Source organism: Lonchura striata, chromosome Z (assembly GCF_050655825.1).
Source record: "Lonchura striata isolate lonStrDom1 chromosome Z, ASM5065582v1, whole genome shotgun sequence".
NCBI classification, from domain to species: domain Eukaryota; kingdom Metazoa; phylum Chordata; class Aves; order Passeriformes; family Estrildidae; genus Lonchura; species Lonchura striata.
Window position 1 is genome coordinate 11,518,876 of NC_140740.1, and position 22,407 is coordinate 11,541,282.

The window sequence follows — 22,407 nt, forward strand, 5'->3', positions numbered from 1 at the left end:
CAGCAGGAGCAGGGCAGTGACCGTCCCCCTGGGCTGGGCAGCGCTGCGGCCAGAGCTGGGAGTGCTGTGTCCACTTGTGGGCCCCTGTGAAGCAGAAAGTCCTTGAGGGGCTGGAGCGTGTGCAGGGAAGGACACGGGAGCTGGGGAAGGCTGTGGAGCACAAGGCCAAGGAGGAGGTGCTGAGGGAGTTTCAGCCTGGAGAACGAGAGCCTCGTGAGGGACCTTCTGGCACACTTCCGTAGATCCATACGGGACAGTGCTCACCACCAGGGCTGTTTCCCTGCCAAACATGCCCTCACTGCCTCCAAGTGTTTTAGCTGCCAGAGGAGGGGACACTTTTGATTTCTGGTTTGTTGCTCTGCTAGCAGGAGAGGCCCTGCTTGTTTTCTCTCTTTCCAGCAAGTAAAGCTGCTTCTGCACAAAGTTTTCCTGCCCTTTTCATGCACTGGATGGGATTCTGATCCAGTTTGAGTTTTCTATGTCTGCTGCAGCAATTGCAAAGGCCATGGTATCTCCTATTTCTCCAGTTTGAAGCTCTCAAGTGCCAAATGCTCCTTTGCGCGAAGGCACAGTTGCTTGCTGATATCAGCCAGGGAGGACTATCAAATTCATAGAGTTCATCAAATAGAGTTCTGTTGAGTTAGCCCATTTTAATCTGGTTGGAGTGATTAAGAATCCCAATTATAACAAAGTTGATGATTCCATCTTTGAAGAGGTTTTTGTGGATCCAAGGAGAAACTCGATTATAAATGAGAGGTAACGGCCTGTCCCTCATGCTTCTCTCTTACCACAGATGGACGAAGGAGCAGCGGTCTCTGCCCCAGCTCCATCTGCTTCTGGTGAAGAAGCCAAAGAGGAGCAGCAAATTGAGCAGTATGACCACGAGGGTCCATCAGTGGTTACACTGGAACCTGAATCTTCTGAGCCAGTAAGTGTCAGTTGTGGGTGTTGCTGTCTTTACTGCAAGGGAGAGCTGCAAGTTTCGATTTTGCATCTCAGAGATTTCAAGATTTAAAAGGTCATTTACACAAATAGATCATTGTAATCTTTTAGTAGGCAGTGTGGAATATTTAATTCAGATCTATTTGCAGTACAGTTGGATTAGCCAATTTTAATACATGAGAGAGCCTTGGAATCCCATTTTAATCCAGGGTTCTCAATTTTCCTTGGAAGATGTGGTGGTAAATGTGAGAAGAAAGAAGGCTATAAATTGGAGGTAACAGCCTGTCCCTCATGCTTCTCTCTTGCCACAGATGGCAGAGACACCAGCAGTGTCTGTTCTGGCTCCCTCTCCTCCTGGTGACGAAACCAAAGAGGAGCAAATTGAGGAGTATGAGCGTGAGGCTCCATCAGTGGTTACAGCAGAGCCTGAATCTTCAGAGCCAGTAAGTGCCAGTTGTGGGTGGTGCTGTCTTTAGAGGAAGGCAGAGCTGCAAGTTTCTGACCAGCCAGCTCTTGCTGCTGCTGCCTGAGGATGCTGAGTGCTGGAGTCCTGCCAGGACCCATCGACTTCCTGCAGGCAGTGACAGTAGAAGGAGCAAGGTTCTGTGTATGCATTTTTTGGTGTGGTCTGTAGCTTTGTAAAGTGCATTGGAACCTGGAGGTGGGGTTGAAGCTGCAAGTCCTTGACCGCTGTATTGTGTTGCTTAGAACAGGAAGGAAATCTTGGAACCAGGGATGCTGTATTTTTAGTCCAATGGGCAAATTTGTGGATCATGCTGTCAAGAGCAGCTGAAGGTGGCCAGCGCCTGGCCAGGTAGCCAAGAAGGCTGAGGGCATCGTGGCCTGTGTCAGCAGCAGTGGGGCAGCAGGAGCAGGGCAGTGACCGTCCCCCTGGGCTGGGCAGCGCTGCGGCCAGAGCTGGGAGTGCTGTGTCCACTTGTGGGCCCCTGTGAAGCAGAAAGTCCTTGAGGGGCTGGAGCGTGTGCAGGGAAGGACACGGGAGCTGGGGAAGGCTGTGGAGCACAAGGCCAAGGAGGAGGTGCTGAGGGAGTTTCAGCCTGGACAATGGGAGCCTCCTGAGGGACCTTTAGGCACACTTCCATGGTTCCATACGTGACAGTGCTCACCACCAGGGTTGTTTCCTCAGCAAATATCCCCTCACTTTATCCAAGTGTATTTTTCTCTGGCATCTGTGGCTCTCCTGTCTTTGTTCCTTTGGTAGGAGGAGAAGTCTTGTTCATTTTCTTGTCTTTTATCTATGCAAGTCGATTTTCCTCCATCTTTTCTGTCCTTTTCCTGCACTTGTAAAGATTCTCCTTGGTTTTTCTTGTGTAAGGGGGCCCTTCTGGAGGATGCAGTATTTTTGCATGACACATTGTTTGGGACAGGGAGCTGTTTTGGTGCCAGGCCAGTCAACAGGCCCTTGCTCTTTGCTTTCTTATTAACAGTCCCTGTGTCTTTTTGCAACCCAGGAAACCAGTAGGTGTGGTGTTTGGGAATTCAGCAGTAAATCAATGCCCTTGCATTCCAGCTGGTCCCCAGAGATCAGAGGAGCTGAGAGGGGCTGGGCTTTATTTCTGCTTACAGCCCCTTTAGCACTGTCAGTGTGGTCAAGTCCATGAGAAGCACTTGGCCAAGCACAGATGCTGCAAGAGTGCAGTTCCCAGTGCAATGCTCTGGATCTGATTGTATTCCATAAGGACCTAAATGCTCTAAATTCCCTGAGAGTGTGGTTTATTGAAGGAGCAGTCTTGGGATTGCTGCTGACTGGGGCAATGGCTACCAAGTGTTGATGTGTGCAGGAATGGAAATTATAGTAACAAGAGATTATAAGAGTGAGATCTGTCTGTCTATCTGTCTATCTATCTATCTATCTATCTATCTATCTATCTATGTAACATTTACATAATTGAATCTTCTTGGCTCTGGTCCAAAGCAGTTGGAGGTGAAAAGTTCATGTAAAGCATCCCTTTCAGGAGAGGATTAAAGACATTGACTGATTCTGAGCAGCCAGAGGTGTTTCCTCCTCCAGATGTGGTGTTTTTTTCCCCTCAGACATGGTTTCTCCCTCCAGCCACTTCTTCTTGAAGCCCCCAGTTAATGCTTTAATGTTCTGTCTGTCCCAGAGAGGTGGAAGAATTCCATATTTTAGGTGGTGAAGAGAACATGAACTCCAGAAGTGTCTCTCACAAGGGCTGAGCTCACCCAGGAAGCTACCTGCAGAGCCAGGATGGAGCTGTGGGACAGGGTGGGGTGTCAGTCACTACTGAAAGACAAACAGAGCATGGCAGAAGCAGAGGGAGGTCCTCAGCAGACCCTTGAGAAATGCCACAGCTTCCCTGTCAGCTGCCTCAGAGGCTGTTGGAGCTTCAGCCCCTGACTGCAGTGCCAGGGTCACTTTGGCATCTGTGCCTCCCCACGGGCAGAGAATGACCCAGGAGAGCTGCAGCACTGCAGTGCTTTGGGAACGTGTGAGCCCATCAGTCCTTGAGCCTTGGCCCACAAATGTTATATGGAAAGTTGAAACCCATCTTCTCTTGCTTTCTGTGCAGGTCCTTCCAGAACAAGAACAGGAGCAGCCTGCTTTGTCAGAGATGCCATGGCAGACTTGGGGAGAGCTGCTCCCAGCCCGAGAGCAGGAAGAGCAGCTCAGGCAGCAGGTGAAAGAGCCACAGGAGAAAGGCCAGGTAAGCCTGACTCACCAGGTGTCAGAGGGAAGGGCAGGAAGAGGGCATAAAACGGAGGCACTGAAAGCACAGAGCCTTGGAATCTGCCAAAGTCAGCACTGGGACAGGAGGGTTACACTGGAAGCAGAGGTGGGTAGGGCAGCAGAAAGAAGTGGCTGAATAAATGTGACTTTGAGGCTGCAAGAGGAAAAAGCTGAGCCTGATGGCAGCTCCCAGTCACTTGCCCTGCATTTGTGTGTACAGAACATCAAGGCAGAGTCAGAAGCAGAGCTGCCCGGAGCTCAGAGTGCCATCGTGGACGTGAAGAAGGGGAACAAGGAAGACATGAGAAGAATTCAAGAGGACATGAATCTCCGTCTGCAGAGGGGCGATCAACAAAACCAGGTGAGTGAAAGAGTGGCAGCCACTCCACTCGTGAAAGATCCTCTCTCTTGTATTTTACAGAACTTGAAGGAACAGCTGGACACGGAGTTTCAGAAAGTTCACAGTAAGATGAAAGCAAAGGAGAAGAGGCAGGAGGAAGAAATTAAAATCATCAGAGAAAAGCTTCATCCTCTCCCTCAGGCTCTACAAGAGCAAGTGAGTGAAAGAGGGATAGCCACCGCAGTCACCAAACTGGTGGTTTCTGCCCTTCTTGCCTTTCCAGTGCAGAGCTGCAGGGAGTGAGGTGATGCCTCTGAGTGCCATCCTGCTGTAGTGTGTATCACACTCACTCTGAAGGATTTCCTGGTGTGCTGAATCTCACCTGCTGCCCTGGACAGAGGGACTTGTCCTTCGGCCTTTTGGCCAGCAGTCATCCAAATTGATTCCTGGTGGCCTGTTCCTGCTCTCCTTGTTTCTTGAGGTGTTTTTACAGGGGAGCATGATGACCCAGAGGGAGGATTGAAAGAAGCTGTCTGTACCCCTTGTAAATCTGTTCTTTCCCTTTCCTTACAGTCAATGACTCTTGACTGACAGAGATAAGCTGTAGTCTCTGACTGCTTTCTTCTGTTTAACTTGAGGTGAAAGTGTTGACATCTCACCGGGCAGCCTACAAAGACTTCCAGCAAATGGGTGGCAATGAAGAGCCCCAAGCTTGGCATGAGGTACAGGAACTGTCCCCACCAAAGCTGCTACAGGTTGAGCATGACCTGAAGATGGTGCAGGAAAAGAGGACACAGTGGGAGGAGGCAGAACATTTGAACAAGGAGCTGCAAGTGTGTCTGAATCCCTTGGAGGGGGAAAGGAATCCTTGAGAGGAAGCAGAATGGTCATTGTGGCAGTGATCCTTCAGAAAATCCATGAAAATGGAACATGAATCTGGCCATGAACTTGAGTAGAGCTAGCCTTTGGTTTTGACCCATCCAGTTTGAGAAGTGGACATCAGAAAAAACCCATTTAAGATCCCTGCATGTGGCTGAGAGCACCTTCCTAAGGGCTTGCATTTGAAGTGGGATCTCAGGCTAATCTCTGCCAGGGACCTTTCCTACATGAACTCACTTCTTGTCACAGATGTACAAGGGCTTTGTCAAACCTGCTGCAGGAGCAGCATTGTCTAAAGGAGCCTTTGCTCCCCAACCTGAGAAGTGGAACCAGGGCCATTTGCTCATCTCCAGCGCTGCTCAGCAACAGGAGAACAAGGATGACTCCCTGGAGCAACTGAGTACGTCAGCTGTATTTCTTCTCTGAGGGACAGTATATTGTGTGCATGTTTCAGCATAGCTGTACCAAATGGTTTTCCTGAGTTTGGTGTCCCAGGGACATTTAGAGACATTTCCCCATGGGAACTGCTGTAGAAAATCAGTCTCTGTGCTGGCCACTTGTGCTGCAGAGCCGTCTGCCTGGTTGATGTTGTTACCCAGGAAACCACAAGAAGTTCAAAGCTCCAAGCTCTGGGGCTGCCTTTTGCATTTCCTGGAAGCTGGGGTCTTTGCTTTAAAGTGAGCATCTTGCATTTTGTTTCCCTCAGGGAAAATAGTGAACATGGAAAATCCTGTGGGGAAATATGCTGAACTGGAATATATTGGCAGCGGGTGAGTCCAACCACAGTTACTTCTCCATAACCATGGGCCAGGTGTTTTTCTGGTGGAATATCTATGCAGTGTGAAGTCAGGCCAGCTGCAAACAGACATCTATGGCCATGTTCAGACACTGGGGATAGATTGTCCCATCTCTCAGTGCTGCTCAGAATTTGTGAGTGTGCCCTGAAGGTGTTGTCAGAGACACATCCATGCTGCCAAGGTCTCTTGCCTTCAGCAAGGAACAGGACCTGGAAGATCTCCTTGTCTCTCAAATGTGGGACAGTTCTCTGTTAATTTCCTTAGCATTTCTGTATCTCTCCAAATCATACAGCCACACTAATAAAAGGGCAAGAAACTTGCATGCCTGAAAGAGCAACCTACTCCCTGATAGCTGTCAGATAACAGTTCTCAGGAACATTTCTTTCCAAGAGTTTGCTGAAGGGAATTCTCCATGGTAAGGATGAAAACTATGAAAACTGCACAGTTTAGAACCTGAAACCTGAGATGAAAGAAGGAGCTCTCTTTAGGAGCTGAGGCAGTAAACCCCAACACTTCAGGGACAGGCCCAGTGCCCATGCACTTAAGAGGAAAATGCATCAGCTGCCTTCTGGCAGAGCCCTCCTGCATCCTGCAGATCTTGGGCATTTACAGCAGAGATCTCCTGTGTGGGCTGGCTTTCACTGTGAGATCTAAATGGCTTGTCCTTTCTTTGCTGCTTTTTTGTCTCTAGGACTTTTGGATTTGTGGTTAGAGCAATCAACAAAGCCACAGGAGTAGAGGTAAATGTCAACATCCCCCACAGACTCTGCTGCACTCAAGGGCTTTCCCCTCTGGTGTGGGCAGCTGTGGCCAGAGCTTTGGGTAGAGCTGTGCTGAGGAGGCACAAGAAACACAGACTGGCACCAGCCTGCAAAATACATTGGGGACAGTCTTTGTCCTTCTCAGCTGCCAGAAGGAAGTCATGCAGGGCAGCAGTCCATTTCAGAGAAGGATGTGCTCACTCGCTCTCAATTGCTAAAACAAAGGTGGTGCCTTAGAGCATCTCACTGCTCTTTGGGGCTACAGCTTCAGAGTCTTGAATTCTCACTTCTGGTTGCCAGCAAATACATCTGAAAGTTACTGGTAGTTCTTTAGCCACCTGCAGTGCTGCACTTGGGAACTGCACAAAGGGAGAGATCTGCAAGGCATCCCTAGAAGCCCCAAGCCCTGCCCATAGCCCAGGATGTAGCCACAGAGTATTCAGGCATGGATTACTTCTTCTGAATCCCATACAAAGCAGCAGGGAGTGGGCTCAGAGATTTGTGGGTGATAGTTGAGACACCACTGTCACCAAGTGTTCACGGCAAAACCTCAGTGGCCACGTGTCCTGTAACTGGCCCCCAAGGGAGTGGAGCAATGGGCTATTGCAATGTCAGTTCCTAATTACTGCAATGCCTGATCATAAGGCAGTCTGGCACAGCTCGGCTGTGTCATTGCAAAATTACTCGCTCCAGGTGGTTTTGTGCCACCAACTTCTCAAGTTACTGGTTTTCAATGTCATTTTAGGTGGCCATAAAGAAAATAAATCTCCAAGGACCGAGGAAGAAGGAACTAAAAGTCAATGAACTCATGGTTGTGAAGATAAATAAGAATCCCAACATCGTCAACTATTTAGACAGGTGAGTTGTTGTAAATGTTTGTTTACATTCTGCAAACATGCAAGGATATTCAGTGGCAGAAAATAGAGCTGTAATTATTGGTGAATTATTACTGCTCTGCTCATGTCCAATGGCTGGGAAGAGAGTGCATCTTGTCTGCAGGAGTATTCCCTGGCACACATAGTTTGAAAATTATTCAAAAACCTGCATCAGTCATATCTAACTAAATCAATAGGCTGTAAGTTCACAGCCACCACATTATTTTGGGGCTTGATTTTTTTCAACAGTCCTCTTACATCTGGGTAAACTAACATGGATTTTCCTTGGATTGTGTCCCCTCTTTTCCATTGCTTTGCATGCCAGGAAGACTAGGTGGTTATTTCCAGAAACACGCAGTGGGACAGGCTTTTTTATCTGTTCCTAAACTGCAGTTTTTACTTGCTGGCTATTTAAGGCCTCTCCTTTTTCAAAGCTGTGCCTTTCTTCTCGAGACAGGTTGCAAACAATGCACAGCCTAGAGGGAATGTCTATTCCCTTTATTCTGTCCTTGTCACAAAGGGACTTGGAAATAAGAATCAAGAAAACAAACTAACCATGCATGTTTACCTCCATGCTCTTGTTTCCTTCTTTCAGCTACCTTGTGGATAATCAATTCTGGCTGGTTATGGAGTTCATGGATGGAGGCACTCTGAGCGATGTCATCAGCAAGACCTACCTGTCTGAAGAGGAGATAGCAGCCATCAGTCGGGAGGTCAGGGATCCCACCTGTGCTTCAGAGGGCTTGGGCAGGATTGTCTGGGAAACGGGCTCGGAACAGAGAGGTTTCATGTATAAAGTTTTGTTTCCCTAGTGCCAGTATGCTATGGGCAAGTAAAAGCATCTCAAGGGAACTGCCTGCCAGTGTCCCTGCACTCACTGTACTCAGTTCTTGTACTCTTCTCTCCTACTGTTGTATTCTCCTTCTGCCTCCTGTATTTGTATTTGCTCTTCCCCACCTTGCCTCCTTAAACTTTTATCTTCAACCTATCTGCACTGCATTCCTTGCCTGTAAAAGCAAAGGTGCTGGTGGCAGGATTTGAAATGATCAGCTGAGAAACAGAGACTCATTTCTCACAGTCCTCAACTGAAAAGAACAGTAGTGCAGCCAAAATGCTCTTTGCTTCAGGAAGGTGACTGATGTTATACTCTAAGTCTGTGCTGAGGCCAGCAACAAAACCTTCGTCATGCAGCCTCCCACCCAAAAGTGATCCGCTTCACACCAGAGAGAGGGACTTTTTCTTTCTTGGCCAAACCCCTCCTTTGCCCTCTGCATGGAGAAAGCACATCCACTGCAGCAGCAGTCATCCTGGCAGGTTTGCAGGGGACAGTCTACAACAGCAGGTGCTGTTGCTCTTTCAAAAGCTGACATGCCTTTCCGTAGAAAGGTCCTCCTCTGCAAGTGTTGGAACACAACTCTTCCTCTCAGTGGCACTGTGTTCTGCCATTACTTGCCATTCCCCTGGGGAATGGGAATCTTTTAGAGTCTCTGTTTCCTTTCTGGTGTGATGAAATCACATCACTAATTTTTGCCCTCCTGTTTCTGTTTTCCCTCTCAGTGCCTGCTAGGATTGGATTTTCTTCACTGGAACCACGTGATCTACCGAGATGTGAAGAGTGACAACATTCTTCTCAGAACCAATGGCTCTGTCAAGCTGGGTCAGTATATTCCTGGTCAGGTGCAGCGTTCAGGGATGTGGGGTGAGGGGCTGCTTTGAGTGGCTGCCAGCTCCCCAGAAATGGTGCTGGTGGCAGTGCAGGGCCCCACCGCTGTGAGCTGAGGGCACGGTTGCAACGTGCACAGGGGTATAAGGAACCACGAGAAGTCAAGGGTGTCATTGGTGTGATTTTGTCTCTTCCAGAGGGAGGGAGCCACAAACTAAAGCTTCAGGGGAATAAAGGCCACTGCTGTGAGCAGCGTTAAAAAAACTGGGATATTTTTGGAAGTGGCCAATTTCATATGTCCTTGGCTAAAGCCCCAAGGAAACCGAGCGTGGACAGTTCTCCAGGAGATTCAACAACACATAGACTGAGAGTGGGGAATTCTTTTGCTTGGTTTCCTAACTTGAGCTGGCTTTCATGGTATGTTTGTTACTCCACAGCTGACTTTGGCCTCTTTGCTCAGCTCACCCCTGAGCAGCGTCGACGGAGCTCAGTGGCCGGCACTTCTGGCTGGATGGCGCCTGAAATGCTGACAGGTCAACCATATGGCCCCAAAGTGGACATATGGTCTTTTGGAATCGTGGGCATCGAAATGGTGGAACGAGAAGTTCCTCACAGGAATGAAACTCCTGTTTCGGTAAGGTGCAAATACTCCCTGATCCCACCTGTCTTTCTCACCTGTCCCATGTCCTGTGTGCCATTGGACAAGTCCCGTTGCCATCTGCTGGCACCACTTCCACCAAGGTCCCCTTCTAAACATGTCCCTGCAGCACGTCAGCATCTGCTGTACATTTGGTTGCATCAGAAGTGAAGTGGCAGTTCAGAAACCTGCCATTTTGGCCTCCAGCCTGCCTGACATTTCTCATTTGCTTTTTGAACTCCGTTGGTGCTCTGTCTCTTGTGAGAACCCCGGCCTTGCTCTGGGGTCTCATGTGGTGCTGAAATTCCTCCTCCAACCCGTGCTTCCAAAGAAAAACTCCGCAGGCTTTAGCTGTTCGGTCTCAAGGCAGTTTATTGCTAGTTATCTAACAGATTATGTTCTTGGACTGCGGCTATTTGATCAGCGGCCTGGGTAGAGGCACACACACACCCTGACATCCTCTCTATCTGCTGTCTTCTTCGTCTCTCTTCCCGCCCAGGGCTGCTGCTATCTTTTATAAGGTATATTACGTATAACATGTTTACAATTATTCCCCAATACCTACTACCTACGTTGCCAAGTGTTTTTCTACTCTAAACCAATCTGTGAGTGCCAACATCACCAAGAACATGGAGGTAAGGAAAAAGAAGGAGGAAGAACAGGATCAGCCCACTTTCCTCCATCTTAGAACTTCTGACCCCCATGTACAAAGTGAAAACCCCCCTGTACATGTGTTAAAACCCCCCTGTACAATACTAAAAAATTTTCCCCTCTACTTTGTAACTACTTTTACTATACTATCTAACCTTTTGTGACTGCTTGTTCCACCTCCAAAGCTGGTAATTCATTCCATGGCTCAAACTCAAAATCACAGCTGTTTTTCAGCTGTCTGCCAGGGTCTAGAATGCTTCTGACCAAGGCCTGGAACCTCTAAAAATGTCTGAGAGACATTTTGAGTTCCCACAGTCTCTGAAGGGCAAGAATTTTTCAGTGGAGAGGTTAGACATGTGATAAATATCCTGAGAAACTGAGGTCAGACCTTCCCAGATTCAATTTTATCGGAGAAGAAAAAAAATGAAAAAGAAAAAGAAAAAAGAAACAACCACCAAAGTAATGCCCAAGTAGTTTTGTGTAGGAGTGACAGTGGGTAGGATGGTCGGGATGGAGGGAGATGAGAGATCTTTGAAGCCAGGTCTTGGAACTTTCAGTTTATTGCAAAGGGCGTGGGTGCAGGGCCCTGCTTGGAGCTGCCAGCCACAGCTCAGAGCAGTCCCGAAAGAGGAGCCCAAAAGAGAGACCTGAAAGAGTGAGGAAGTTCCTGTTACAATACAATAAATCTTCTTCTGGGCTGAATATTCAAATTTTCACTAACCAATCTAGTACAAGATACAAACACTAGAGCATTTACCTACAGCCTATAAGAATCATTACATTACCATACTGTGTTACATTTTAAACGATTAAAAACTACTCTTTGGACCCTTTCTGTCAAGCTAGTAGGGTCTGCTCTGACCCTTGGACCTGTCTGCCAGCAGAGGGTATAGTTTAATCAAAAGGGGATTACCTTCAGCTGGCCATACCATTGTTTTCCAGTTGTTCATTAACTAAGGCTAGTAACTATCTCAAAGCTTACTTTCATTTCAATCTCGCTTACAGTTTCCATATTCTCAAAATCTTTTTCCAGGCATACATATTTGTAAGGTTTTCCTGTTTCATCTTCCCCAATAGTTTTGGTTTCTTTTTCTTTTTTCAACCACAGCACATCAAGTTTCCTCCATACTGTAGCATCTTTTCCAAGACCTGTGGGTCTTCAGAACTTCCAGGCTTTCAAATCATCTGTACATTGTTCAGTCATGTGTGAGGGTGGCCTGGATAAGTTAAGGATGTGTTTTTCTCCAACTGCAGTAACACTAAACCCTTGGCTGTTTCTGGGTACTTTAACAAGTTGATGAGCTTGCAGCCCGGTGCCTGGGGCTGGGACCCAACGTGGGCGGTTGATGCCGGTGCTGTGTTCCTTTACCACAGGAGCAGGGACATCCCTGGCTTGCACAGTTCTGAGGACAATGAGGACTCCAGCTCCCCACCATGTCCAGTGGCTGAGCTCAGTTGCAGAGAGACAGGATAAAACCCCCTTTGTGACCTCTGGGCGTGCAGGAAAAAGAAAGAAAGCTGCCATAATTATTTATACTCCAGGGGACTATGCTTGCTGTTTTAGGCTTGGAAATTTTCCTCTGAGTTGAAGAGGATAATAACAAAGTCTTTTTGGTCACCATCTATTTCAGTGCCACCAGCACAGAGCTGTTACTATTGTGATGGGAATTTTTATGGAGACCAGGCTGCAGCCTGGTGTCATGGAGAGCCTGTCAAAACCTCCCACTTCTTACCTACACTGTTTGCGATGGGGGCGCCATTAATGCATTGACTTCTTCTTCAGATTTGACCTTGAAAAGGTTTCCTTTTGCCACATAAAGAGGCTGAAACAGAGCTGCAGGTGGCTCCTGTTTGCTCAAGCAAGCATTTTCATCCCAATACATTTGTGCAGGCATCTTAAAGGGTCTGTGTTGAATATGAGATTCCAAATGTTTGTTTCCTTACTTTGAGGAATACCTGGTGGATTTCTTTTCTTGCCTCCCATGTACCACTGTTTTCTAGAAGAGGACAAGAAGCTCAGTGAGTTTTGGTTTATGACCACTGTGCTTAAGGGACCAACAAGCACTGCAGAGATGCCTTTCCTGTACTAATCCTTGGAAATAGTAGAGTTAGTTAGTGTAGCAGAGCCCATATTCTGGAAAGCCTGTCAGGGTGGTGTGAATCCTGCAAGAAGGAAACATGCTTTGCTGATGTAGCTCCCACTAACTGGGTCAGTCAATGAAATTGACTGCCAAGGCACGATCAGCAGGATGTTGGAAAAGCCGTGGCTTTTTGTTGGTAAAGGAAAGATGACTTTCCAGAACCTGCTCTGCAGAGTGGAGCTTAAACACTGGGCTCAGGGAGAGCAGTTACAGATGGGAAAGAAGCAGGTGGAGCCTCGTGTTTCCTTTTCCTGCAGGCTGAACTCCTGATAGCCAGAGGAGAGAGACCACAGCTGCGGCAGCCCAACCGATCCTCACCTCACCTGTGTGACTTCCTGAGCTGCTGCCTGCAGACAGACCAACAGCAGCGCTGGCCTGCCAAGAGGCTCCTGCAGGTATGGGCTCCTCCTCCACTGAGGTCCGAGGCATCAGATGAGCCCCCTTCCTCCTCACGTCCACTCTTGGTGCTCTTCAAATGAAAATGCTGAGGAGTGCTAGACTGGGCTGGGCTGGCAGGGCTCTGTAAAGTCCTCTGGTCCAACTGTCCTGAAATGAGCAGGGATATCTGTAAAGAGATCAGGTTGCTCAGAGCCCTGTCCCACCTGAAGTGGAATGATTCCAGGGATGGAGGCACCTACAAGCTCTTGGGACAACCTGTGCCAGGGAGACACCATGTTCCAAGTAAACAAGTTCTTCCTTAGACCTACTCTGATTAGATCCCCATGTGTTTAAGACTATTCGCCCACACTCTCTTGTAACTGGCCCTGTTAAAAAAGGTGTTCCCCACTTTCTTCAAAGCTACTCTGAAATCTTGGAAATCAGCAATAAAGTCTCCCTGGGGCCTGTTCTTCACAAAACTGAATAACTCCACCTCTCTGAACATTTCCTGAGAGGACAGGTGCCCTGTTTTCTGGCTGTTTCTCTTGCCCTGATTTGGTGGGGTGTTCAGTTTTATCTAATGGCAAAAGAACTGAAGTACAGTAATGCAGGCTAGAGAGACATGAAATGGTGGTGGAGGAACCCAAGGCTGCCAGTCCTGGCAGAGCACTCTGCAGAGATTTGGCTGTGGGCAGGAGGGGCTGTGAGGGACTCACTGTGAGCCTCTGAGGGTCCCTGGTTTGTGCCCCCCACCCCATCCTTAGAGGTTTCTGGCACACAAACAGGGACAGCTGAGAGGGACTTGTCCCAGCCCCATCTGCTGCCTGGCACACTCAGGCAGAGGGGAACTGGCCCAGGCTGACTGCCAGGTTGTGTGGCAGAGAGGGAACTGCAGGACCCAGCACCGCTCGGCTGGCCCTGCTGGGAAGGAAGGTGCCATCCAGCACAGGAGGGGCAGGGCATGGAAAGGCAGACACTGCTCTGTGTGCCTGTGGAAATCAGCACGGTGCCTGTCTTTCCAAGACAGGGACCTATGGGAGTCATTGGAGCTTCTTGAAAGGAAGAAACCCCAGGGACAGAAAGCACCATTTCTAGGGCACTGGCAGGGCAAAAATCCTGGCAAGATGGAGAAACCAGAATAAATGGATGAGTGAGATTCTGGGCCAGGTTTGCCTGTGATGGCAAGGTCCTGCACATGACGACTAGGGAGCAGATGGTCCCGTTGGTTTACTTTCTGGGTCTTTCTAGGAGTTAGAGGAATCCTGATTGAGTCTGTGATGTACTGAGCTTGGAAACTCATGGTTCACTGTTCTTTGTTGTTTTTTTCCTGTGGATTAGCATCCATTTGTAACAGCAGCCAAGCCAGCATCCACCCTGGCACCACTCATCAGCTCAGTGAAGAAGAAGAAGACAAAGAAGACAAGAATCTAACAATCAAGATATTACCAAGTTAGAGTAGGATTGCAGAGTAGGACTCTAGAGTAGGATTGTTAAGTAGTTTTGTAGTATAGGTTTATAGATAGGATTATAATTAAAGTTTTCAAAACATCAAATCATTTGGAAGGTTCTCTTCCTTCTGACCCCTTCACAAAAGATTTCCTTCTGAATTGCCAGTTGTCTTTTATTGGTGCTAAGACATGCTTATGGCTCCTTTGGTATGGTTTGTAAGTGGAGAAGGCTCTTCTTCATTCATCCTCTCCAGACCACACTGCCTTTGGCATACGGCCCGTGGGCCCTGTTTGGCACATCTGTGGCACTTCCAGTTGAGACAGAAAGGGGAATGGCATTTTCAGGAAAAAGCAAAGGGTGAGTTGTGCAGCCAAAACATCCTGTGCAGATGCAGGCCTTCAGCTGTGACTCGAGAGCATTTGGGTGCCTGCCACTTGGATTTGTATCACAAAGGGCAAAGTCTTTGGCTGGAGGAGAGCCTCGCTCAGCGGAGAAAGCAGAAAGATCAGAGAGGTGCTCTGAAAGGTCTCCTGCGGTGCAGAGCTGTCAGCGAGTGTGAGCTGAGAGCGGGCCCGGCCCTGCCCGGCGTGGAGCCGCAGCAGAGCCCTGGCAGAGCCCGGAGCAGCCTGAGCCTCGGCAGGGCCAGGCTGCAAGGAGGCCCTGGTAGCTGCAGGAGGCACAGCCCGGCCCTGCGTGCCTCTTGCTGGCAGCAGGCGCATCCTCCGCTCTCAGAGCCCAAGCGCAGCCGGCTGCTCCCGAGGGCAAGCGGAGCCCTGCTGGGCACAGCCCAGCCTGGAGGCATTGGCCCTCTGGAGTCTGCCCGAGGAGAGAAAGGCCAAGGGCAGCCGAGGCCCGCTGGCCTGGCTCAGCATTCCCACTCTTGTGCCGCTGCCCTGCGACTCCTGGCAAAGGTCAGCAGTGTGTGCAGCACCCTGGGCACCAGGGCAGGGAGCCGGGCTGCTCGGCAGGCTGGAGCACAGGGCAGCGTCCTTCGGGCACGGCACTTGTGCCAGGGGAGCCGAGGCCAGCGGGAGGCAGGGACAGCTTGTCAGCTCACGGCTGCAGGAGCCAGTGCCTCACACAGCTCTGGGAGGCAGCGCCCGCAATCCCGCAGCTCTGCACTGAGCCACGGCAAAACTGGGAGCTGCAGAGTGCTCTGCAGAAATATTCAGGGCCGGCAGGCCAGCCTGCTTTGTGCTCCCTGGCACACAGCAAGTGCTGTGCCACGCCGCAGCTGGGAGCTGCTGGAAGAGAGGTACTAGAGATAAACTCTTAGGTACAATTAAATGGAGACAAAGTCATTAAAGCAAAGGAGAACATTCTTCTTAGTAAGGGTTCAACTGAGCTGGGTATACTTCCTTTTGCTCTGGTGTTCAACCCATCCCCCCACCCCACCCCCCCCCACCTTTTCCAGCTCACAGAAACACAAAAAAAAATTAACTTGAAGAAATTCAAACCATAATTAACAAGACCTAGCACCAACAACTTTCATTCTTTTTTCTAATGACCTTTTGGCTGCAGCAAAATATTACCTCCTATCTCTCAGAGGGAATCGGGGATGAGCCTGAGCCTTGTGCTTGACTAGTGATCTGATTTGGAAGGGAGCAGAAGGGTTTCAGCAGGCAACTTGTGTTTCCTTTATTCATTTCTGAAGGAAAGACGCAGTGTGGCTTCAGTCAGCAAAAGCATTTGCCAGTTGCATTGACGAAATGCTTGTGAGCAATTCCCAGGAAAGGGATGTGTCGAGGAAAAGTTTAATCCTAACAAATCCTGCATTCCTTTAGCTGTAGCAGGCGGTGTTGCGCCCTCTATTCCCCCGTGCAGTGATTAATGCCTGCAAATGGCTCTCCCGGCCCTGCCAGTGAAGAGAGCGCTCCCCTGAGCAGGTTCTGTGCTTTGCTTTGCGGCGGCAGCTGCCGCTGGCCGGGCAGGCAAAGTCTCTCGCTGGCCGTGCCGAGGTGGCGGTGGCTGCGTGGGCCCTTCTGGCCCTGCTGCGCTCAGTTCGGGCCGTGCTGGCCTCCCCTGGCGCCGTCCCGGGGCTGCTCCCGGCACAGGCAGCGGGAGCGTTCCCGCTCCTGGCCCCGGGGCCGCTCCTGGCCTCGGCCGCAGCTGCTGGCGGCGCTGGGATGAGCCCCGGCAGCACGGCCCGGCGGCCCTGCTGGGAAAGAGCCCCGAGCCCGCCGGGAAGGGGCCCCGCTGCCCCGCAGCACCCCTTGGGGGCACACACAAAGCCGGCTTCTTTCCCTCTCTTTTTCCTCTCTTCAAAATGTTGTGCTGCAGGCGGCACCAGCTTTTCTAATTGGCTTAGCAGTGCGCCTGCTCTCAGAGCCACTCAGGGATTGCTTTTGCCTGGCACAGGGAGAGCTTATGGCAGCTCCTCACAGGAGTGCCTCACTTTCCCGGCTGGCTTCTTTCCTCCTCTCCAAAAATTGACCCATGCAAAACCAACAAAACCGGCCACGGGTGCTCCTGGGGCTGGGGAACCTGGAGGCTTAGAGAAAACTTGAAAAACTTGTGTGGGGCCCTTCAAAAACCTCATGTGGCTTCATATCCAGACACACAGCTAAATCCCATATATTTCTTTTTTTCTTATCTTTTTAAAGAAAGGAAGTCCGATTGTATCAAAGAAAATTCTATAAAGCAATGAAAAGTGTTATGAACAAGTTCATTAGTTAAAGGAAGTTAAGGAATTTAAGGTTAAATGTGTTAATTAAGACTGTTATTATCTGTTAAATCCCCATTGATGTCTCCCTCATATCTCCCTATATTGTGCCCCTTTGCTGTACCTGTCATCCATGGTGCGACCGCCGGGTATTGCCTCTGCTGCTCCCCAGAATGGTGACCAGAGTACTTCTGGGGATATGCAAATTAAGGACAGTAACCAGAAACTCGGAAAAACCCCTAAAGACAGCAAGCCAACCTAAAACCTGAACAACAAACTGACTCTGGCCATCGGGAAGGAGTCCCTCCACCTTACCAGTGCTACAAATCATCTCCAAAGCGTCGCCATAACCTAAGTAGAGCCAACCAAGAACAAAAACCCTAGTCAACGAGCCCAAAAGCGTCTTCCCAGGCACGCCCGTGAGGACGGAAGCCCCAGTTCTGCTGCACACCAAAACTGACTACCTCCTCCTCTGCATCACCAAAGGGAGCGGCGGCGGTGTGCGCGACCCCTCGGGCCCCCACCCAGAGCTGGTCACTTGAATAAAGGCATTAAAAAAGAGCTGGTCTCCTTGCCTGTTCTTAACAGCTGGGGGCTCGTCCGGGATAGCCACACCCGAAGAGGACACCAGGACTGGGACGGCCGCCCACTCTGGGCCTCTGGGACAGCTGGCTATCCGGACCGAGAGAGGACCAGCCTGGGCACAGTGACGACAAGGAGTGCTGGAGGGTGAGTAACCCCGGTGGCGGGCGAAGGAGGCGTGCGAGTGGTGTGTGAGTGAGACGAGGGCCGGCAGCTCGGACCCTCGAAGCGACTGGAACCTTAGTACCACCATTCCGGATTGCCGCGAGGGGCCGGCCAGGAACGGGGGGAAGTGAAAAAAGTTGGTGAGAAAGAGGTGTCTCCTGGGGATAATAAGGGCCCCCCCGCACGTGCAGGGGATAGCCAGTGTGAGTGGCACGCAGCAGGGCTAGGTCTCCCTTGATAAGACCGTTGCGGTCTGGGTAGGTTTGGGTCCTCGCTTTCCAGGGCCGGGCCAGACATGCCATAGGTGGTGCGCTGCCACGGTCCCAGGGAGGGGACCGTAAACCCCCGGCCGAGAGCACCGGGGTGGGGAGTCGGAAGGGCAAGGCCAGGCACCACACATTCCGCACACATCCCTTTCGCCTAGGTTATTCTGCTGGGGAGGGGTAGCCAAGCCGGACCGGTGGACGGCAAAGGGGTCGGGCCCCGCTTGGGTTGATCCCAGTTTTTTTTGGGAAGGGATACCCCCCGGGTAACCCCACGGAGTCTCCTGGTCCCTTCCTACCTCCGTTCAAAAAATTTAGGAAGGAACAGTATTAGAACAGGGCGGTCTAGCCCGGGGAGCGGACTAAAGGTGTCCGGCCTGGCGGGAGGCTAGACCAGGGGAGGTCCTGGTGCCCGGGGAGAGGCTTCTAATACTGTGTACCCTGGCTGGTGCCGAAAAGTGTGCTCAGGAGACTCTAGGGTAGAGGCGAGGCACGGGGGTACGGTTAGGGGTACGGTCGGGGGTCGGATCATTAGGATAGGCCCCGGTATCGGAATGTCCTGAGGGGACGCCTAGGAAGTCGATACTGAAGGTGTGAGTGTGGAAATCTACCCGGGTGGAGAGAGTGTGTGTGAATCCTGTCTTTTAACGTTATTCCCTGGAGCGAAAGTAAAGTGTGAAAGAGGTCTGTGAGGGATTAAGTTGCACTGAGGGGGGAAAAGGCTTACGTTGAAGTTAAATAGTTTTAGTTCAGAAAGTGTTTGGTTGGTTGTAGATTTGTGTTGCCCGTCTGTAGATTTCCATTCGGGTAGGGGCACCTTTGAGGGGATTTGAGTTGTTTATTTAAAAATGGGACAGTGTGTGAGTAAAAGAGGAAGCCCCCTGGTAGGGAAAAAGAAAATCAAAAGTATCCCCATAGAAAGTCCACTAGGACAGTTGCTAAGCGATTGGGAGTCTCAGGAAGCCACCAAATCCCTAGACCAAGTAAAAATGATTTATTTTTGCACCGAGATTTGGCCAAAGTTAAAATTACAGGGGAGGTGGCCATGGTACGGGACTAATGACCCATGGATTTGTTCCCAACTACATCATTATTTAAAGACACAAGAGACTCCTGACATTGAGCAAATAGAATATGCTGCTTGTTGGTTGAAAGATATGAGTAAAGGGAATGTGAAGATCCATAAATTAAAAAAGAAAGAAGAGGATAAGGAGGAAAATGAGGGGGAGAAAACCACTACTAAGACCTGGGATCCCCTTGACTATTTGCCACCTCCTCCTCCTCCAATTTACCCAACCCTGAACCCCAATCCCCTACCAGCTCCCGCAGCAGTAATTCTACTACTACCCCCTCCTAACGTTTATATACAAGACCACAATCCGGCCCAGACTTCCCCGGCCCCTATCCCGACTCCTTCCTTAACATCCCTCTCTGCCCCAACTTCTTTGTCTAACAACCAATTTGGCTTCTCCCCCGAACAATCTCTCTTCACCAACCAAATCTCAGATTCCACCTACTCCTGGCTGCCAACGTTTCTCTGGGGCTGGGGCATCCAGACCCACAAGCCGCCGTCCCTACCTTCCGAGGACCGGGAAGGTGGCTAGCACAGCCCACAGGGTCAACCAAGCTGGACTGATGCCGCGGCAGACATCCCTCTTTAAACATGGCTACAGAGGGGTTTCAGAGCTGCAAGCACACAGTGCCAGCTCACATCCAGTGTTTCCTTCTCAAGGATCTCCCAGTACTTCTCCACAGGGCTGCTCTCAATCCATTCATCACCCCTGCTGTTCTGCTAAGCTCTGGAATATGCCTTTCTAGAGAAGAGGCATTTCCCACACTGGGAAAAAAGGTTGTAGGTCTAAGGAAAGGAGGCTGAGCCAAGTGGTGACATTGAAGCACAGGTGGGATAGACATTCCTCCTTGATGAGAGGAATGGTTTGCATGTTTGGGGTGCAAAATGTGACATTTGGGGAAGGAGAAAAGGGCACAGAAGTTCAGGCTTTCAGCAACTGAGAGGTGGCAGTATTAGAACACATAGCAGTTGGTGAAAGCTATCTCCTTCAGGTTCTTGCTGTGTGGGAAGATGCTGTGAGTTGTGGTGGCTGCACTCACCCTTTGCTGGGAGGATGATCTGTACTAGGGAGAGCAGATATCTGCCATGGTGAGCAGAACATGCTCAGAGCATTACAGTTCAGAGAATGATACTGTCCCTGAAGTACAAAAAGCTTGAAAGAATAGAATTCTGTGCAGCACTGTTGTACAAATTTCCTCTTCTAGAACATTACCCTTTGCATAGTCTGCAGGTGAATTATCTGATTTTCATTGAATACATGGGTTTTTTTCTTAAGGTTTTTGGGCGAATTCTCAAATTTATTTTTATTTGCATATTACATCCAGCATTTATACAGGTTTTTTAAATTGTTCTTTTGTAAATACATGGGGAACAAGTACCCAAATATTTTTTATTTCATTGGGATACTGTGATTAATACTCTTAGAAAGAAAACTTGCTGAACAATTGTGATAACAGAGCAAGGGAAAATAGCATAAAAGTCTTTTAGAACAGGGTGTATAACAAGGACTGCAGAATTGAGTAATTCCTTCAAGGGCAGCTTCTTCAAGAACTGCCAAGATACTTCCTTAAATCAAGGGAAATGTGACCTGCAGCCATACAAAGTACAGCCAAAGCAAATGAAACTGTTGGGGTGTGTTTAAGTTCCCCGCATTTATGGTTGCTCCCTCTCCCCCTCTTTATGTAAAATGGTCTGACCTCCCTTCTTCTCCTCTCCCTGCCTCTGCCAATCATCCCTTTCTCCACCCAAGCTATGTGATTTTCTGCTAAGTCATCCTCCTGACCCCACCCCGGGGCTTGCCTGTCATTCTGAGGCCTCTCCTTTCCACCTAGAAGCTTCCATCCAGGGCCTCGGGTGACAGGCTGGTCTCCGGGGTTCCCTCCCTCCTCCTTCTCCCATTGGACGCTTCCCTTGTATGTCACCCCAGTTATCACTCCCAGTTGTTACCCCATTCCTTTGCTGTTGTTCCCTCCCCTTGTTACCACCCTCAGTTAAAAGGCCGTGCACACAGTGCTCGGTGCCTTTTGGGGCATATCTTCCCTCAGAGCCACAGTTGTCTGCTCAGACTTCTAATAAGCTCAGAATGTGGATACCCTCGAAAGGATCACTCCTTGCTTTTGTCATTGTCGTCACGCGCCTCCTCCTGTCTGGTGGCTTCGGGCCCACAGGCCATAGTTCTTGCCCACAGTGGCATACGAACATGGCCCTTTTTGTCTGCAGTGCCAGAGGTACTGGGCTGCCAGAGACTTTGGGAAGACACTGCAACAGAAAACCCTTTGGAAAACAGGGAATTTTGCCAGTGACATCAGACTGTCATGATAACTGAGAGATGCCCATCACCCTTGCACTGCATCCCTCAGTATTTGCAGTGTGTTTTCTCCCAGTTTCTGTGAATAAGCAGCTGCAGTTGCTTTACCACTAACTTAAGCTCTTAGGAGTATTACCAAGCACCATATATGTTTTTTGTACCTGAGCATGACTTGAGTTTCCCAAATCTTCTACAAAGGGGAATGGAACAAGACAGTTGCTTGAGCTAATGTTAATGAAGGATTTCACGAAAGCAGGTGAATGAGAGCATTGCATTGTAGAACTTCACATTCAAGAAAACAGAAGTGCATTTAGAATAAAACATACAAAACTAGGAAAACATCAGAACAGGATAAAAAGAAATTGCTAGACAGGAAGTGATATGGGGGGGAAGCCATTTCTGATACATCTGCATGCATTTGTAAGCTAAAACAGAAAAAGAAGGGCAGAGATAATGAGGAATGAAGATTTTAAAATTGTGCTCTGCAGAAGAGACACACAGACAACCACTGTAAACACAGCTGAGAGATTCAGCTTGGAGTTGTATTAGAGTGGAATACATTCATTGGAGATCTCTTTGCACACGGATGCAAACACTGGATGCAAACACATTTAATAATTTAGACTCCAGACAGCATTGTCTAGAGATCTAAACATCTATTACAGTACAAACCTAAAACATTCCCAGATGGATTGATAAGGTATGATGTGCACATTTCTGCTGTTTTCAGAGTCAATGAAACTGACAATAAGTGTCTGGAAATTAGGAATGAGAAGTCAGATTTTATCTCCATTACTCTAAGAACACCTTAACAAGGCACTTTAGGAGCTGAGCACTAACATTCCCATTCTGCTCTATTTACTTTACATTTGAATACAGGCTGGTAGGAGAAGAGATCTGGCTCTAATTTCTCCCCAAGTTATCTGTTGCATTTTCAGGTTAGGAGTACATGTAAAATTCAGCTAATCACTCTCTATCCATGAATATTCCCCTACTGAACTGACATATAGAAACAACCTTTTTCTCTTTTTACCTTCCTAAGTAGTGACCTAATTAACAGGAAATTTGTGTAAATCACACAGGAAATCAACAAAAGTTGCTGAAATTTACTCTCAATTTTATTATAAAGGCT

General features: G+C 49.1%; 2 protein-coding genes across 2 annotated transcripts; both read left to right on the forward strand.

The window, feature by feature from the left end:
* The first annotated feature begins 1,988 nt into the window (after positions 1 to 1,988).
* Positions 1,989 to 5,152, forward strand: LOC146763634 (uncharacterized). The gene is made up of 3 exons (XM_085567796.1): positions 1,989 to 3,629; positions 3,873 to 4,208; positions 4,631 to 5,152. Exons 1-3 carry the CDS (start codon positions 3,372 to 3,374, stop codon positions 4,862 to 4,864), a joined length of 828 nt encoding a protein of 275 aa, XP_085423922.1. The 5' UTR covers positions 1,989 to 3,371; the 3' UTR covers positions 4,865 to 5,152.
* A 122-nt stretch (positions 5,153 to 5,274) lies between these two features.
* Positions 5,275 to 15,004, forward strand: LOC146763635 (serine/threonine-protein kinase PAK 3-like). The gene is made up of 8 exons (XM_085567794.1): positions 5,275 to 5,641; positions 6,360 to 6,408; positions 7,175 to 7,287; positions 7,900 to 8,017; positions 8,862 to 8,961; positions 9,405 to 9,601; positions 12,654 to 12,791; positions 14,113 to 15,004. The coding sequence occupies exons 1-8, from the start codon at positions 5,592 to 5,594 to the stop codon at positions 14,203 to 14,205; spliced, it is 858 nt and encodes a 285-aa protein (XP_085423920.1). The 5' UTR covers positions 5,275 to 5,591; the 3' UTR covers positions 14,206 to 15,004.
* The last annotated feature ends 7,403 nt before the right edge of the window (positions 15,005 to 22,407 follow it).

Bases quoted from the DNA above. Each gene is read 5' to 3' on its own strand.
- LOC146763635 (XM_085567794.1), top strand. From the start codon at position 5,592: ATGGAAAATCCTGTGGGGAAATATGCTGAACTGGAATATATTGGCAGC. The intron at 5,642-6,359 runs GTGAGTCCAACC...TTTTGTCTCTAG, and splicing joins CTGGAATATATTGGCAGCGG to GACTTTTGGATTTGTGGTTA. The intron at 8,962-9,404 runs GTCAGTATATTC...GTTACTCCACAG, and splicing joins CAATGGCTCTGTCAAGCTGG to CTGACTTTGGCCTCTTTGCT.
- LOC146763634 (XM_085567796.1), top strand. From the start codon at position 3,372: ATGACCCAGGAGAGCTGCAGCACTGCAGTGCTTTGGGAACGTGTGAGC. The intron at 3,630-3,872 runs GTAAGCCTGACT...TTGTGTGTACAG, and splicing joins AGCCACAGGAGAAAGGCCAG to AACATCAAGGCAGAGTCAGA. The intron at 4,209-4,630 runs GTGAGTGAAAGA...GTTTAACTTGAG, and splicing joins CTCAGGCTCTACAAGAGCAA to GTGAAAGTGTTGACATCTCA.